General features: G+C 49.6%; 1 protein-coding gene across 4 annotated transcripts in view; it reads right to left on the bottom strand.

The window, feature by feature from the left end:
• The window catches only part of dmxl2 (Dmx-like 2), a 47,591-nt gene that overhangs the window by 26,985 nt on the left and 2,132 nt on the right, over positions 1–18,474 (bottom strand). For 2 of the 4 annotated variants that reach the window (XM_076287809.1, XM_076287811.1), the window contains exons 2-18: positions 13,975–14,100; positions 13,261–13,332; positions 12,722–12,800; positions 11,886–12,030; positions 11,034–11,100; positions 10,617–10,789; positions 10,100–10,277; positions 9,520–9,694; positions 8,545–8,751; positions 6,802–7,064; positions 5,717–6,449; positions 5,416–5,537; positions 5,202–5,309; positions 4,815–4,920; positions 4,530–4,649; positions 3,582–3,812; positions 1,427–3,133 (exon numbers count right to left, since the gene is read on the bottom strand). In XM_076287809.1, the coding sequence (XP_076143924.1) occupies positions 1,427–3,133; positions 3,582–3,812; positions 4,530–4,649; positions 4,815–4,920; positions 5,202–5,309; positions 5,416–5,537; positions 5,717–6,449; positions 6,802–7,064; positions 8,545–8,751; positions 9,520–9,694; positions 10,100–10,277; positions 10,617–10,789; positions 11,034–11,100; positions 11,886–12,030; positions 12,722–12,800; positions 13,261–13,332; positions 13,975–14,100 (4,612 nt within the window). The remainder of the gene's footprint in view (positions 1–1,426; positions 3,134–3,581; positions 3,813–4,529; positions 4,650–4,814; positions 4,921–5,201; positions 5,310–5,415; positions 5,538–5,716; positions 6,450–6,801; positions 7,065–8,544; positions 8,752–9,519; positions 9,695–10,099; positions 10,278–10,616; positions 10,790–11,033; positions 11,101–11,885; positions 12,031–12,721; positions 12,801–13,260; positions 13,333–13,974; positions 14,101–18,474) is intronic. The other 2 variants (XM_076287810.1, XM_076287812.1) reach the window with 1 other exon arrangement.

Below are 18,474 nucleotides of genomic sequence, written 5' to 3'. Positions count from 1 at the left end.
CCAGCACGTAGGCTAGCTCTCACAGCAAATTAAACAAGGCTAACACAACCATAACGCTAGCTCCCAGCCAAACATCCAGCCAAAAGCTAGAGTAGTCATGCCATCCCTACTTCCCAAATTCAGGTAAATCCTAAAGCTAGCCTTTTTAGCACAAGGTTAGCCCCGTTAAATCCTTATGGCCTCCACTGACTTACTATCATTACTATAAATTGTTACTATAGGCTAAACAATAGACAGAGGTTAATAAGCTAAATTAGCTCTTAAAAACCTCTGCTAAAGCAGTCTTTTCTGCTACATATTGTGTATTGTGTATATTGTTAACTCAATCACCGACACAGAGGCCAGCAATGACATTTCCTGAGACATTTATCACGTTCTCTAGATCAATTAGCTCCAGCAGGAACATGGCGTTTAGTGACCAGATGAGGCGAGTAACATTAGATGGATCTGCACACAAGCTGGCACAGTACATTTCTATTAACGGCTGGTTAGTTTCTATTCCTGTTGTGAAAATATGCTGTCGGGCGACACCCCTAATGTATCAATATGATCACTAGGAAGTCAGACAGCGACAGGAGAAATATGAGGCCATCAGGTTCAATCAAAACCTTAACAAGGAGTCAGTGCATCTGCCTCAAGAGAACACTGCAGAAGTGAGAACTGCACAATGTGCCACCGCTGTCTCGAAAAAGTCACTCACAAATCAATACTGTTGTGATACTTCGCCCACAATAACGATAAGATAACGTATAAATACTATCACAATTCAGCGACTGTGCAATACTCAATACATTTCAAAAGATTCATGTATAATATATCTCTAATGTTTATGCATGAAGTTAAATGATGAGTTTATTTAGGATAAGTCTATGTATACAGTACAGTAACTGCACACTCCCACATATAATCAAATATATTGGATGACCCTGAACTCCATCAGTGCTTACTTAAGGGCCTGGAACATTGTGTTTTAAGTTTGATCTCGATTTTGAAGTAAAAGACTAAATAAATCAGATGGACAACGTAGGTGACATACTACTCAAACAAACACATAAAGGCAGACGATTCAATCACACTGCTGTTCTGATACTGCTGTGTTGACAAATATCTTAATCTCCTTGGGAATGATATGGGTGCATTATTTCAATTAGCCAGCAAGCCGCTATGATAGACTGTCTTTTGCACAGTCATCCTGCTTAACAGAAATTTACATTTACAAAGTACAGCCCATCCTTTCAAATGAAATAAAGAGGTAAAATAGTCCATAAAACAAGACATTGAAAAATAATAAATACCCCTTAGCTTCTTCACAGTATTTCTCACAGCCATCTAAGTTGCCGTGTTTACCTGTACAACATGCACAACATGTGTGCTTGCTCACGGAACACGGCCACGCAACACACCTTCACCTGCCGTACGCACTCACCTGTGTACTGGGTGTCCGCAGTGCCCACCTCAGCGCTGGTGGTGGCCACGGTGTCGGCCAGTGCCACCAGGAACATCTGCTCGAGGCGGGTGAGGCCCGGCAGGCTGGAGTGCATCAGCTGGCTGGAGAGCACCTGGGCGTGCTCGGGCCCGAAGTAGGTGGGTCCGTACTGGGACAGGTTGATGAAGCGCGACTTCTTCTCTGGCTTCTCCGTGGCGAAGCTGACAAAGTCGTCTGTGGAGACGCCGGGCACCTGGAAGAGGTCGGCGTACTGGTCCTCGCCGGACTTCTGCGCCTCAGCCTCCTGGGCACCTTTGCCGCCCTTGCCGGCCTCCTCGCCGGCCTTGTAGGAGGTGTCCAGGTCGGCGGAGAGCAGCGCGTAGAGCGGCAGCGGCGGGATGGAGTTGATCTCGGTGTAGTCGCGCGCGCCCTCGCGCCCCGCCACGATGGTGTCCTTGGCCGTGCTGCCGCTCACGCTGATGGTGCGCGACAGGTGCCGCCGGCCGCCCCCCTCGCCGGCCTCCACGTCCCGCACCACCGCCACCTCCCCGGCGATGCACTTGACCAGGTGCGAGAGGATGGCCTTGGCGCGCCGCACCTTGCCCAGGTCCATGAGCTCCAGCAGCTGAGTCGGGTGGTACTGGGGCAGCGTCGGGGAGAGCGAGTGCGCCGCCTCGAACAGGCCCCCGTCCTGGAGAACGGCCGGCGCGCGGAAGATGTCGTCCATGCCGGCGCTGCCCTCAAACACGCTCTTGGAGCGCGCGCGGCCCTCGGTGGGCGCAGGGGCCGGGCGAGCGACGCCGGCAGCGATGTCTTCCGCGGAGCAGAGGCTGCCGCTCTCCGACTCGCCGGGCTTCTTGTCCTGCCTCCACTGGGCGTACACGTGCATCTCGCAGTCCATGCCCACCACCAGGATGCCGTCGCGCACCCACGACAGCGAGACGGGCAGCGAGGGCGTGCCGTCCACCGACGACACCAGGTCCACCGAGCGCAGCAGCACCCAGCGCGAGCGCACGCCCTGCTTGATGCTGCCCCCTAGGGGCAAAGCGATGACTGCCATGCCATCCTTGCCGCTGGTCTGCTCGTTGACCATGCCCGAGATGCGGCCGTACATGAGGATGCTGGACCCCACGCCGACCGTCAGAATGTGCGAGCCGTCCTCCTTGGACAGCCAGTCCAGGTGGACAAAGTGCTTGATGTTGGGGCTGTCCTTGTGCAGGAACAGGTCGGACTTGCTGTAGACGAACAGGTTGCTGTCCACGCTCACTCGAGGGTCCAGCGCCTCGGCCGGCCGCGCCACGTCCTCCAGGTGCAGGGTCTGCTCCAGCACCCACTCAGACCCGCCCGTCGACTCGCACTCGTAGATGGACACGTGCATGGAGAAGTCGCGCGAGCCCGGCATGGCCGACGGCTGCTTGAAGGACACAGCCAGGCGGCCCGTGTAGGAGCAGCTGACCGCCACCGGCCGGCCCGGCACGCCCACCGCGCTGTTGTTGTCCTCCTCCTCGTTCAGGAGGCTCCAGGGCTCCCAGCGGTAGGAGCAGGCGCCTTCGGCCTCGCTGACGCTACCGGCCGGGGTGGCCGGGTCCAGACCCAGGTCCATGTCCACGGCACAGCGCCAGAAGCGCACTCGGCCGTCCGAGCAGGTGGTGACGATCAGGTACGGCGCCAGACACACCGGGTAGATGGACGAGGAGCTGAGGTGGCCTGCAGGGAGAGGAGGACAAAGGACAGAGACAGGTTTCCATTTCTGTCAGGTAACAAGCGATCCCCTTTCTTTTTAAATAAAACATGGCCCAGGAAATAATACAACATTCAAGAGGACTTAAATAATTCTCTCAAAGACCTTTGATCTAAAGGAAAGAAAACATAGCTAGAGATCAGCACCAGACAGAATTACAAGAACAAAGCCCTTTCAAAAAAGAGTTCCCAGAGTGGGAGTTCACCAGTGGTCACTCTGACCCTCGCCCAGGAGACTCCTTTTCATCTGATGAAACTGGACACTCTAACCCCATGACTGTGGGTGAGCTGTGACCCTCCAGCTTTTTTGGCTACTGCTGTGCGTTTGAGACCCCCGCGGCTACAGCCCCTCTCTCAACGGTCGTCCACTACGGCCCACTACACTACACGCCCCCCCAGGAGGAGAGGAGCGTACCGGCGGAGGGGGTGGCCCGGATGACCTCCACCCCAGCGGGCAGCTCCAGGCGCTGGCTGTAGACCAGGCGGGAGCTGAGGATGAGCTTGCTGGCCGACTGCAGGTTGGCCGAGGACGAGGAGCGGGGCAGAGGGCTCTGGCCAGGGGACGTCTCCGGGGACGACTCGGCATTGCCCGCCGTCTGCGGCACCATCAGCTGGTTCTGGAACACATCCGGCACCACAGGCTCGTCTGAAGAACAACACACACGTGCGCGTGCACACACACACACACACACACACACACACACACACACACACACACGCGCGCACGCACGCACGCACGCGCACACGCACACGCACACGCACACAGAATATTAATGAGTTCAAAGAACAACAAAACAGATGGAGATGCCTAGAATTTGTTAACTCATCCGGGTCAGAAGGAGTGAGGTGACATTAGACAGCAGAATGATTCAGGACAGCCCCAAAGACGTCATTTACATTAGAACGCAACAGACACAGTCCAACACCAAGAACAAGCCTGGTGCTTTTATTCCACTGAGATAGTAGCTACTAGATCACAACTCTGGTCTATTCTGAGGTGGAGGCTTTCAGGTTTCAAAGGTAGCGCCACTTCCATACTCCAACATCTGTCTGCACTCATTAACACCTAGCTCATGGCTGAAGAGTCGCGCTAATGAACACATACAGACATGCAGACACACACCGGAGATTACTCACTGTCTGGCTTTTCACCCTCTTTATCTAATTAAAGAACTAATGATAATTAGTTTAAAACTCCTTCTCCACTTGCCATCAAATTAAAAGGTGATATTAGATAAATTAGGAAAAAGATAAATGAAATGGTGCACTTGTTTAACGCTGCTCTGTGCTGCATGAATGTTTTTTGACAAATGGACACCATGTGCTGGCTGTAGATGAGGTGGAGTGGGCTGGTGATACTGACCCACGCATGCCTGGACAGACTTCAGGTGCAGGTGCCACATTTGGACAAAGGAGTTGTGCTGCTCGTCCTTCTCGATCACCACCAGGAAGAACTTCTCGGAGAACGGGGGCGCGTGATATTCTGGATCAGAACAAAGCAATCATGTTTCTCAACACTTTCCAATTACAGAGCCATATGAGACTGCTAATAAAATCCTGCTTCAAAAAAAACAAACAAAAAAAAAAACAATTAAGTCCAATGTCTGTCTAATTAAAATTTTATGAGCAGAAATCAATCTTGCGCTACCTTCGGAGGATGGGAAGGTGCTGAAGTCAGGGGCATCATCATGAGGCTTGTATCCCAAAATGAAGTCTTCCTGGAACACGTGGAGCAGCTGTGTGTTGGAGCCGCACTGGAGACGAGGAACAGACGAGAGACAGAACATGAGTCCAGCCCTCACTGACCCCCACCTCTCCGCTCGCACCTCACCACCACCAACACTCCCGCTGACAGCTTACTGGAGCACATCCTCACACATGGCACTCTCACAGCACTAGTACACCACACACGGACTTCATTCTGACCAACGCTACAGTACACAGCAGCTCACGCGGAGAACGGAGGCCTAGCACATAAATAATGAAGGAATAAATAATTCATGCGTTTTGGAGTCATGCAGCAGCCTGAGATCACCTGGCTTGCGTTCCTGACCTGGTTGGTTATGACGTCCAGCTCGATGATGCAGCCTGGGCGGGCAGTGGACTGCTGACTGACAATGTTAAATGTCTCCCCAACAAGTTTCTACCGAGAGAGGGAGAAAGTAATCATTTCTTTATTTTTTTTCTCCCCTCGCGTCAATACCAGCGTGAGGAAATTAAAAACTGTCAAGCGTGTCAGCGGGACTTACAGAGGTCTCGGGGTCTGACAGCTCATCCAGAAGCTTCCGCGCATCCACCACCGCCTGGTACAGCCGCAGATTCTTGCCATCGGAGGCCACGAAGCAGGCACTGGCCGAGTTACAGTAGGTGCCTGCAAGAAGCATTTCAAAGGCACGTTACAGAAAAGGTGGCTGAGGGAAATCAGCCCACCAGTTAAAAATGTCAATTTATTACTGAATATCAACAGTGGAGAATGGAGCAAAGGGAGAAGGGTCTGAAAAGGGTGGTCAGATGTGGGGTGGGGTGGTGCGGGGTGGCGAGGCGTCTCACCGAGCACGGAGCTGGGCACCAGCGTGGGCAGCCAGGCCACGTTGGAGAAGGCGGAGGTGTGCAGCGAGTTGATGCGCGCCAGCTCGGACACGCCGCCCGTGCAGGAGAGCGGCCCGATGTGGTCCACGCGCCACAGGATCAGCTCGCTGTAGATGGCGTTGGGGTCGTGAAAGGTGCGCGTGGCCGCGTTGCGCAGCTGCTTCCGCGGGAAGCCCTTCAGAGAGCCCCGTCCGGCGCGGCCGCCCCCCTCCTCGTCGCCCTCGTTGTCCGTCCAGCTGCCCTCGGCGGGCGGCGGCGGCGTGAGCAGCGCGTTGTGGTGCGAGGAGGTCAGCAGCAGCGGCAGCACCGTGTGGCACGCCAGGCCGTTGAGGTGGAAGCGGTGGCCGCAGTAGCGGAACTTGTGCGAGACGGTCAGCACGCTGGCGAAGGCAGACTTCTCGGCGAAGGAGACGGCCCACTGGTTGAGCGAGCCGTCCACGTGCTTGGAGACCATCATGACGGCGGGGCCCACCACGGCCAGCGAGTGGCTCGGCGGAGCGGCCAGGGCCGAGGCGCCCAGGCTCACCGAGGCCGAGGCACTGCGGGGGGGTGCACGGCGGCCGGCACGCTTCTGCTCCAGCTCGGCAGCGCTGTCCACCTCGCTGGGCGTGCACGCGTACATCATGATGTTCTTGCTCAGGGAGTTGGCGTCGCCCGTCGGGAAAGCCACAGGAATGCGGGAGGAGAACGTCACCTGGGGGACAAACAGACACGTTACACCAGTGGACAACAACAGCTTAGCACTCACTTAGTGCTTTTCCTCCATTCATCTAGCTACTTTGTACTGCTCAAAATATTTACATTTTCCAATTTAGTAGATGCTTTTTCTAATGAGACTTACAGTACATACAAATTATCATCAATTTTCAATCTACATGTCCTTCTTGGGAGTCAAAAGTCATGATCTTGATGTCTTCACCCAACCTATTTTCCACAATACATTTTCTTGGTGCTGGAAGATCACCATGCTTTACCAGTTAGTGTCTTGACCATGGTATCTTAATATGCATGACAGACAAACACTAAAACAGTCACATCGGCCCAACCTGGACTTGTCTGAAGATGCCAGGGATGAACTCGTCCAGGTACTTGATGTGCCACACCAGGAAGGAGCCGTCCACGGGGTGGATGGTGAAGAGCATGTCGGGGCTCTTGTTCCACTCCAGGGTGAGGGTCTCCATCTTTCTGTCCAGCAGCATGGTAGGCAGTGGCACGCTGCTGCTAGAGCCGGGCGACGAGGCCTTGGTGCTGCCCTCCTGCTCGCCCTCCTCGTGCTCGGACAAGGCCTTATCAGACATCTCGTCCACCTCTGAAACAACAGCAACAACAACAAATGACATTTCTATAGTGCTTTTCTCAACACTCAAAGCGCTTCACATTGAATGGGGGAGACTCACTAGCCACCACCAATGTGTAGCACCCACCTGGGTGATGCATGGCAGCCATTATGTGCCAGAACGCTCACCACACACCAACACAACACAACATGGCAGGAAGTCAGAGTTCCACAACATGACCACCACTTCTGCAATGTTAGAAAACCTCAGCCTTTGAGAATTTCTCTGTTAAAGTATTTATTCTGCATATACAGATTCTCTGAAGCATCAATAATAACTGCCACATCTCTAAAATGTCTCTTCAGGCATTATCAGGGTTCCTACACATTTTCCATTTCCAAATTCCATAGTTTTTCCATACTCAAATTTCAAAACTTTTAGGTAGATTTTTCTGAACATATTTTCAACATTGCGGCCCCTTCTGGTTTGAAAGAACGGTAAAAAAACAAAGGTATGGACAACTGAAATTAATTTAAAAAATTACACTTAATATTCATTCATTTAGTCCATTTTTCTACGAGCCAGCTGGCACTTTGTACGGGCACTCGCTCAATCCAGCTGTCGTCAACTTCAGACTGTAACACTTTTGCCTTCTATCCAGCATAGTGTTCAATAAATAAATACAACCACAAGGTTTTGTTTTCACCAACCGGAGGAAATGAAATGTCGTTACCGCAATATCGGGAATTTGACCTCAAAAGATACAAAAAAAAAAAGTAGGGGCCCTAAAATGATCTTAAAGCTATAAAATACCTAAAGCTATTTGTTTATTCAGTATCAAAATCTATTTGATTCTGATTATGACAAAAATCTTCCTAAGCACAAATATTAGTTGATCAGTTGAACGCTCTCACATGCCACACAATACAGTAGCTTTGGTTAATGCATGACACTCGTTGCTCATTGACTGAGAGCCCTAATTTCAGAAATGGGGAAAGTGCAAAATCAATGTTTATTATTTAAATGAATTAATTTAAAGTTATTTTAATATAATATAATATAATATAATATAATATAATATAATATAATATAATATAATACAATACTATGTTGCAGAAGCCTGTGACAAGACATGGGTGCCATAAGACCTAGAGATGTACACATTTTGCCATTTTAGATCGATAGCTTATTAAGTTAGCCCTTGGAAAACTCACACCCATTGTTGGATAATTTTTGTTGAGGAAGCTTTGTGTTGGAAGGTCCACTCACATTTTTTGTTCGTTTTTTCCATACTTATCCAGGTTCACAGACCTGGAAATTATTTATATTATTATATGGAATTTTACTTAATTATAAGTCAAATTCCATACTTTTCCAGGCTTTCCATACTGCATAGGAACCCTGCATTATAGTTTTTGTGCTCCAGGCTTTCATCCCTGTCTGGCCTATGTAATAAAATAACCATTATCTCAGATCAATTCAGTTCATGTATACGGCTTGTGTTTCACATACCAAAGTCGAACTTCATGGGCGAGCCCTCGGGGTCGATCTCCTCGCCGGCCTGCTCCAGTTGCTGCTCCGACAGCTTCCGCAGCTGCTGCATGAACAGGTCCATGGAGGTGGTGAAGCTCAGGTCCTTGTTGTTCAGCCAGTGGACCACGAAGCCGCCGTTGGGCTCGTCCGTGGAGAACAGGGAACCGGCCAGCGCAATCGGAATGTCTGAGGAACCAAAGAGCGTGAGTCATTGAAGTTCACAGCTACTGCCATCTTTAACACTACATGGGCCTAGATATTATGCTGCTGCCATACCTGATGCCCATCTTTAACACTATATGGGCCTAGATATTATGCTGAGGGTTGACATGTAAAATGAGAGACTAGCATACATGTATGTGTATTATATCAGTTTAATTCACTTTCAAGTTAATGACTGACTTAAAATAGCATGTGGCTCACCAACCAAAAGAGGGTGTGAAAGGAATTTGCTAATGAGTAGAGCCTATTCAATGAGACAATGCTGAATCATTTAGTTTTAATCAATGTAAATGGTGCTGCAGTTAAGAGATCAATAATTCAGCTATTTACAGATCTATGGGCGCCATTGGGGCAGTTGCTAATGCTGGAGAGTTCCTTTAGAACAAAAGCACAAGAAAGTATCAGACAGAATATACCACTACAGACAACTTTAAAAGGAGTGAAGTTATTTTGCCATTTCTTTTTCCAAGGTACATTAAACCTGTGATTTCAGAAAAATATCCACTAGGCCATAGTAATTTGCTGCAGAGAAAACATTTTCTCAGAGTCCCTGTCTTGTAGTAATAATACTAAAATGTTATTTTATCAAGCGAATGGTTTAAAGTTCTTCACAGATCATTCTGAACTAAAACATAAACAAACAAAAGCTCAATAGAAGAAGCAGAGGGAAGCAATAAAAAAATAAAACCATTTCACTACATTCAGAAGAAGGTAGCCAGTGGGCGCTATTACCCGTGTTGGGGTTGATGCTGGCGGAGATGTGGAAGTGGCAGAGGGCGTTGGCATGGTGTGAGATGTGCCGGTGCACCTCGTGAGAGCCCATCTGGCTGGGCAGCAGCTCGGTGTGGGCCACCAGGGCCGAGGATCTCCTGCGCCCACGCCGCAGGTGCTTCAGGTGGTGGATGGACTGCAGGACAGAGCAACCAGAGATGACCAGAGCACTCCATCAGGCGTCCAAACAAATACAAACACACGCAAGCAGGAAAGGCCAAGACAGGGAAGTGATAGGCATATAGATCAAGAGTCAATATTTCTATTAGATAGAAGCAAGCGGCAGGCCATGAACACATCACCCACAATGCTTTGAGCACACTGCGGCTTTGAGTTTCAGTAAGCGCACAGAACAAGGATGAGCAGAAGCTACTTCGCTAAAGAGCAAGTGAATACCAGAACTTACAGCATGCGGCTAACAGCATGCAGGACAGAGCATGCCAGACAAAGAGAGACAGAAACAGTGAAAGAATGAAAAACAGAAGAAGGTGTGTGTGTGTGTGTGTGTGTGTGTGTGTGTGTGTGTGTGTGTGACGCTCACCTCCAGAGCGTGCTGGATCTTGTCCTTCTGGCCCAAGTGGGGCAGGCTGCTGCTGGAGCTGGTGCTGTTCTCCGAGATCTGCCCTCCCAGCAGGCTGTCCTCCGGCAGCAGCGTCTCTGACCACAGGCGGCAGATCCCATCCGCACAGGAGGTCAGCAGCACGTTACACACCGAGCCCCTTGAGCACGCACACAGACACACACACACACACACACACACCAAAAAAGGAATCAACAACTCCATCTCCCTCAGTGAAGGGGATTTTGAATCAGACAATTCTGTCATAACCGCTCTCTCTGTCCCCTGAATGCAGGCACTGAGGAATCAATACTGACATGCGGTCATTGAGAAAATGCTTTTTCCAGTCTCCAGTACAGCACTGCTGCGCCACGCATTTAGCTTTCCAATCTCCAGTCCAGCACGTGCGTCCATTAGGAATCAATCTCTTGGCATGTGCATGCCATCCCGCACCATATCGGTCTACCCCACTAAAGCTGTCTGCTGTGGACCCACTCACTTGGGCATGTACTTGCTGGTCTTCCTCCAGGAGAAGCCAGTGACGGTGCGAGGGTGGGCCAGATAAACGAAGGAGAAGTGGACCAAAGATGCCCTCTTGTCAGGCACCTCAGGGATGACCACTGCAGACTTCCAGCCCGTGGTCGGATACCACACCTTGAGGAGACAGTCATCCTGGCACAGACCGAAAACAAAGAGGCCAAGTTAAAGGGGCAAAAGTTTCTGCAGGCATTTTATGACAAAAACATAAATCGTAAGAAAAACAATATGCTTGTGTAGGGAAACAGGCCCAACTTAGTGCAAATTACAAATAATATGTGTTCAAAAGTTTTGTGCACAACACAAAATATAAGGAGGTCATATTTCAGTGCTAACAGTGCCAGTAAAATGCAGATAGTTCATCATGCAGTAGATGTACCTTCCCAGCAGTGGCAAAGTACTCCCCATCAGGAGACCACTTGGTTATATGCACCGCCGCTGCAGTCCTAAAGAATAGAACACAAAACATAAGACACTACAGGCTGACCACTGGTTTACAAACTTCCCTCTGTGGAAAGTCCAATATTTAAAGGTGAAAATAAATATTGTTTCCGTGTTTCAAATTAGATTTTTTTTTTGCAGTTCCTGAAACTACATGGTCACTGGACACAAAAGGGACAAAAGGTTTTCCAGCTGCAGGCTGTGATCAGCGGGGCCTCACAACCGTCTCAGAGGAAGTGGTTTGGTGCTCTCAGCGTGATTGTGGAGGTATCAAAACCATCAGTGACACACTGTTTTCAGTAACCCGAGGGAAACTGAATGTGTCTGTGGTTTTGTCAATTACAACACCCCTTGTACGTTGGGTAAATTCTCAATGGTTTCACTTCTCCATTGCAGCAGCACGAGTAAAATGAGCCTTCAGCAGTTAGTAGTCTTTCTAATGTGCTTCCCTTTCCCCTCTATCAAGGGCAGTGCTCCTCTCACTGTGCTTCCCTACACGGTGGATGGATGCCTTCACAGAGGCCGATATGAGATGTGTCTGGTTTGAGCGATTCAGACATACTATTTCAGCACTGAAGCTGGCAGTGACAAGGAGAGGCCTAATCATATGCTGGATTAAAAATATGAAATCCTAAATGTCTGATCTACAAAGGCAACATGTTCTCAGATGGAAGTCCTACAGTCCCAAATCCCTTCTCTCCCTGTCAGAGTCGAACATGTCGTGCCGGCTCCTCCGCTCGCCTCCGCGTCGCCACGCCCGCCTGCCCGTATGCCCGCCAGCGCCACTCACTTGCACTGCCACACACACTTCCAGTCGTTGAGGACGGGGTGGGGCTTGTCGTCGGCGAGCTGGCTGTCCTCCTCCTCCACCAGAGTGTCGCAGGACGGAGGTGCCCACAGCTGCAGCCTCTCCGTGGCCGCCAGGATCCGGTTCCCTGGGGGGGGGGGGGGGCATCATCACACATCATCACACAACACAGGCCTTGAAAATATCTGCCCCAGCTGGCGTGGATCACGTGCTACATTATGTAGGGCCCCATGGGCTTGAACATCAGTGGAGATGTGAGGAAAACTGCTGCTGGCAATGAACTATGGAGCCCATGACAAGTTACAGCTGCGCTTTACCTGCAGAACTACTAATGGAGAGTAGGGACTAACAGATAACTCATGAGCACTGATAGAGAGTAGGGACTACAGGATAACTCATGAGCACTGTTTTCGAGGCATGAAATTGTCATAGCTCATTTGCTTTGCTCTTCCTTGGATTCTCTCCCTTGTAGCCCTGTGAGTATTCAAAGGTTATTGTCATGCTATAGGCCCAAAATAACAAGAAAGCCACCGCCTCCAGCCCAAACACTGGGCTCCAGCTACCTAAGGGTGATTAGGAGTCCATGACAAACATGATTAATAGCATGATTCAAAATCCCCATGTCTCAGAGTCTGCCTACACTCATCCACAGAAAAGAGGCTGTGGAGGATGAAGAACATCGATTGCAGTGAAATATCTGAGGATCGTGTTTCTTTTCACCTACACATAGCTTTCTTGTTTGTTTTTTTTTTAATCAGTGAGTGGGGGATGACTACAAAACAGTCAATACAAAACCATCCAAATGAAGATGCTTTTACCTTGTGGATCCCATGCCAAATTGTAGGTCATAGCATTGAGGAAGAATTGTCCGGTTTTCTGCCATTGGTAATTGAGTTGCTGTGGAGGGCACACATTTAATATTCAGCATCAAGTTAATTCTCAAGCTGGCAGTAACACTTTTAATTACGCTACTGACAGCAGATTCTGGGAAGGCATTTAAATAACTGCTGTAGTTTGCCAAAGACCGCCGACAAGTCTTTGTGCAAAACCTCAAAAGGAGGAAACTGTAATTGCAAGCCAAGTCTGTATTATGAATGCAGCAACAACAAAGGCTTTCTTGGTGGCACTTCCTATAGCCAGAAAACAAGCAAGATATATGCAATTGGAGTACTCCACAATGCTTAACATGATAAGCCCTCAGTGTTTAGCTTTTCTCAATGAATGGGGCTATTTTTGCAGAAATGCTGTACCTCAGAAACACAATGCTTGGGCTGCCTCACAACAGCCACATAGTAGGGGAGCCTGAATAATTAATAGCAGAATTTCATAATGAACTCGCCGTTGAGGCTATACGTACCTTATGGCGCTTGTTTGGGTTTGTGATTATTGGCTCAAAAATGCACACAGTGTTTCCATAGGATGCTGCAATCTAAATAAAAAATAAGCGTTTTAAGTACCACCCACCAGATGACTTCACAAGGCATTACAGTGCTGGAGTAACATGGTACATGAAGCATTTGGAATGAAGGAGAGAAATGGCAGGTAACCCAGCACAGTCTCTGCCTCAGCTTGTGTGTTTTTAAAGTAGCTTGTTCAGAAGTAGAGAGAGCAGAGAGAGAGGGGGCGAGAGGGTGGGCTCATGAAGAGGAGAGGATCAGGTGCAAGCGCTCTCCCAGAGGAAGAAAGAGCTGCATCATCATGGCTTTAAATAGCACAGAAATGACGCCCCATTTCCCACAATGTTACACGCAATAGCATGCAAATAAATTCATTATGAGTGTTAGCTACACAAGGAATAGCATATCTAACATGGGTTTTTCATTTTGTCCAGGCAACACATATTGAATTTAGTGATTGTTTACACATGTCCAACAAGCTACAAAGGTTTCTCTTTCTCTCTCTCTCTCTCTCTCTCTCTCTAAAATCAGACATTTTATCCATGTACTGCACTACAGTCTGTAGGTCATCATCTCCCATACACTGCACAACTCTACACAGCAGTAGCAAGTAAACGCATCACAGCAGGAGTTTGTGGGCATGAGAAGGGAGGAGTGGCCATATGGTGACTTACCCTGCCCAGCTGATGGGAGCACTCCACGCAGCCCACCTGGATGTTTCCATTCTGAGCGCCAGGAATGATCTGGACACACTCGAAGTCACTGGCCAAGATGACGATGTCACAGCCGGATCCATAGGCCTGCAAAAGCAAACAAGATTCATTTTAGGGCTTTTCAGATTATAACAACGAGATTCATTTTAGGGCTATTCAGATTATAACAACAACATTCATTTTAGGGCTATTCAGATTATAACAACAACATTCATTTTAGGGCTATTCAGATTATAACAACATTCATTTTAGGGCTATTCAGATTATAACAACAACATTCATTTCATGACCCTCGAATACAGGAATTCCCACCTGCAGCGAAAATGGCCAGTTCAGCTAGCGAGACGGTAAGACAATCAGACTCAGACTCAGTCTCTGCATCACTTTGATTTTTCTTTGATCAGCACCAGGTTTTTCTTGCCATTACATCACAACAGCACTAACAGAATTGCTTCCACAGCACCTACATTCCATCAACCTGAAACAAATTTGAGCACACTCTGTCTCTCTGACCCTGCACTCTGTCTCTCTGACCCTGCACTCTATCTCTCTGACCCTGCACTGCCCCCTCTCCCCACCAGGCAGTGTGCGTGTGGGCCTGTGGCGCTACAAACGGGCCGGTCCAGACTAGGACTGGGGCTCTGGCTGTGGGACGGGTGTCCTTTTCCCCGGGGTGGTGGCTGGCAGCTGGTAGCTTTGTACTCGTTTGTGCGTTCACCTCACACACACACACACACACACACACACACAAGGCTGTGGGTTGGAGAGGTACGGGTGGAGGCGTGGGTGGTGGAGGGAACCTGGCTCTGCACCATGACTCTGCAGTGGAAGCCCTCCAGCGCAGAGGGGAGGGGAGGTGGGGGAGGCTGCTCTGGTGCTGGTGCTGGTGCTGGTGCTGGTGCTGGTGCTGGTGCTGGTGCTGGTGCTGGTGCTGGTGCTGGTGTGGCCAGAGCAGCTAATCACTCCTGACGTGGCCCAGTGCAGCACCTGTTGTTCCCTCGCCCTCCCCTACGGTTGTTCCCTCCCCCCAGGCTCCCCAACCCACCTCTCTCTCACTCTCCCACTCTCTCATTCTCATTCTCATTCTCTTTCTCTCTCTCTCTCTCTCCCCTTCTCTTCCTCCCTCTCTTTCCAGCGCTGCAGGACATCGTGACCGTTCCCATCCTCATCATCATTTATTTATGGGAACAGAAAACTGAGGGGAGTGCAGCCCACAAACACACACGCACACACATACACACATGCGCCGAGACGCTCACTCAGCACATCAGTTACTCCGCCTGGGTCATCAGGCTCCACGTAATCATTTGCTGTATGTATACACTTCGTGTGTGTGTGTGTGAGTATTACTGTGCATGTGTTTGATGCAGATGGTGTCTGCACTACGGAGAGTCCACCAGGCTGCAGGCAGGGCGAGACAGTGATGGAGCTGGTGGAGATGTGGCGGTGGCGGCGAGCATTATGGAGGAAATTAAAAGGCGGTCACCGTCACGCACAGGCTAGCCATGCTTAAAATACCTCCCTGGAAATGCCTGCCATCACGGGAGGAGGGGTGGAGTGGAGCTGAATACACACTTACTCTTTCACAATTATTCATTTTGCAGACACTTTTATCCCAAACAACAAACTCACTAATTTTCTATCTTTCGGATGAACACAAACACACACATCCATCCATCCATCCTAGAGGGCTGAAACACTACTGCACTCACTGCCTTACACTGCTTCCTACAGGCACACTGCTGTGAGCCATTTGGTCTCTCCTCCTGGCTCCCTGAACAGTGGCACATCCTGCCGTCCACACGTACTTCACAGCTGCGGCAGTAACGCAGGTCTCCAACGTGCCAGAGTGTTGCCTGGCACGCAGTGGCCATCCCGGGCCGCTTCTGCAGTTAGCATGGGCGGCGTTCAGCTGCACTGCCTGTCCCGCATGTCTGTTGGCTGTGCCTGCCTGTCGACCGGGGCCGCCCGCTGTTCCAGTCCCGTGTCCAGCGCTCTGCCGCGCACCGGACGAACAAGCCGCTCGCTCATCGATCGGGCGCAACGTAATACGTCCGACGACAGCTCGGCTCTCAGCTGGCAGCCCCGTGCCAGGTCTGCAGCGCCGGCATCATGCGGAGCCAGACGCCAGGGCTGTGTGCGCTGGCTATGTGCGCTCACACTCCCAGGCTCTAGGCTACTGGACCAACAACTGTCACCGCAATAACAGCACTGACCAAGCCAAGGTGTGTGTGGCTGAAACAATTCAATTCCATGTTATTTGCACAAGTTCCATTTACAGCGAAAACTGTCTCAAGGAACAGAGGCTGAAACAGAAACTGATCTCCTCCCCCAAGCTACTCATCATGTGTGGAGAGATCCATTCTGATGTGCGGGGGACACCACTCTGCTCATGATCACTCTGTACAGAAGGTGCTGCACCTAAACCCGTGTGTGTGTGTGTGCGTGCGTGTGCGTGTGTGTGTGTGTGTGTTTGTGTGTGTGCGTGTGTGTGTGTGTGTACTCAGTTGATCAAACTCAAGGGGAGTGATTTATCATGTGCTGCGGTGCAACATGAGTATAGAGAGTCTAATGACTCTTGAATGCACCATAACATTACCCTAATGGCTGTTACGGCAGCCTTTGATGATGGGAGGAAAGACAAACATTTTCTGCATTCAGCCAGCAGCCACCTCCACTGCGTTGCCTGTGTTGACTATCTGCACGACGCACTGTGACTGAACAGATCCATTAGGAAAAGGTCTCTGCACGCTTCCCCACAAAGCGACTTCAATGGTGAATTGAAATGGCATTGTATGAGGCCATATCTGGAGATCTTCTATGCTCTTTCTTTAATAGAATATCAGACTCTTCAGAGGGCCCACTTACTTGAGCTGTGCCAAAACGTGGTGATAAGATATTTCCCTTCAACATGAGTGAGCTGGCACTTCACAGAGAATCTCATTAAAGAGAGAGAGAGAGAGAAAGAAAACGGAAGCCACTCCCGAGTATAACGTTAGTATCCCACACAAATGTCATCAAGTAGGCCTAAACAGTTTCCAGTTTCCACACACACACACACAAACAACACACACACAAACAACACACAGAGAGAGAGAGAGAGAGAGAGAGAGAGAGAGAGAGAGAGAGAGAGAGAGTGGATGTTTAGCAAATCAGATCACACTCCGACTAGAGGATTTATAGCAGAAACTAGAGAGCAGCTCTGAGACCCAACATCATCCCGTTTCATCATCTCCTTAAACAGAAAACATGACAAAGCAGTTGACTGAGCCCTGTGGTTGGATATGTATCCACGCTGGGCAACACCCTGATTTTGTGTGTATATGTGTGTGTGTGTGTGTGTGTGTGTGTGTGTGTGTGTGTGTTGGCTGTGGGAGTGGGCGCAGGCGAGGAGAGTCAGACGGAGCACAGAGGGCCTTGGGGAGCAGTGTGAGTCTAATGGCTTTGGACAGGTCTTGCTGGGGTCCAGTCCCTCGTCATGTACAATACGCACCACCCACCAGTCACGACGGAACAATGAGACCCTCAAACATACACAAGGCTGTCATCTGAAACACCAGAGCTCATTTACCAGGGGATTCTCTCTCTCCCTCTCTCTGTCTCTATCTCTCGCTCTCTCTCTCTCTGAGAGAGGGAGAAATCAAGAGAGAGGAAAAGACAGAGAAGGAAGGAAGGTTAGATAGAAAAAAAACACTCTTCCTCTTCTGACAGCTTGTGACTTTGACGTAACACAGCAAAAAAATTCCTCTGACAGTTCTGACAGTAGCACAGCATTCCCCATGTGATAGCTCTATATGCGCTCAGTACAGTGCCACACACACACCTTTCAAAACACAGCTTGCTGGCCCAGATCTAGTCCTAGTGCCAGACTGCTTCCTGACTGCTCAGTGCAGACACCTAGTCAAGACAGAATCAGATACCACACTGTTGTGTTGCTGACATTCCATACTTTTGAATGGGTGCAGGTTCAGCCTGACTGTGTGGATACAAGTCAAGTCACATATTTATATAAAGCGGTGAGATAAGTTCATCTGGAATTTGCATGAGCTCAGCTGTGGGTAGGACACTAAACTGTGGTCTGTAGATAAGCAAAACAAGAGTAGCTTCCCTCAGTGAGGTGTGTTGTTATAATGGACTGAGTTATTTGTGCTGATTTTCTCACAGTCATGTGGTCTCCATCAGCTGTTTGAGGTTACAGGGTCTTTCAGTTCCCCTTTCCAGACTGTGGCTCAAGCCTGGAAATTCAGCACCAGTGGCCCTTGCTCACGCAGCCTAGCGCGCTAAAGCTGCTTTCCCCAACATAATCTTCCTTGAAAAAGTCAATCTATCTGAAGGTCTCAGAGCTTTGAGTGCTCTATCATCATTCATGAACACCAGGAGCATTAGAATAGCGAAATCACTTACATGGAAGACATTGGAGGTGTGGTTCACTGAGAGGGCAAATACAAACCTATTTAAATG

Source organism: Alosa pseudoharengus, unplaced genomic scaffold, assembly GCF_046254945.1.
Source record: "Alosa pseudoharengus isolate Yale_2024_CS ecotype anadromous, Long Island Sound unplaced genomic scaffold, YU_APseudo_1.1 YU_APseudo_1.1_scf_16, whole genome shotgun sequence".
Taxonomy (NCBI): domain Eukaryota; kingdom Metazoa; phylum Chordata; class Actinopteri; order Clupeiformes; family Clupeidae; genus Alosa; species Alosa pseudoharengus.
Note: the sequence above shows the minus strand (reverse complement) of the source record. Positions and strands in the feature narration are given on the sequence as shown.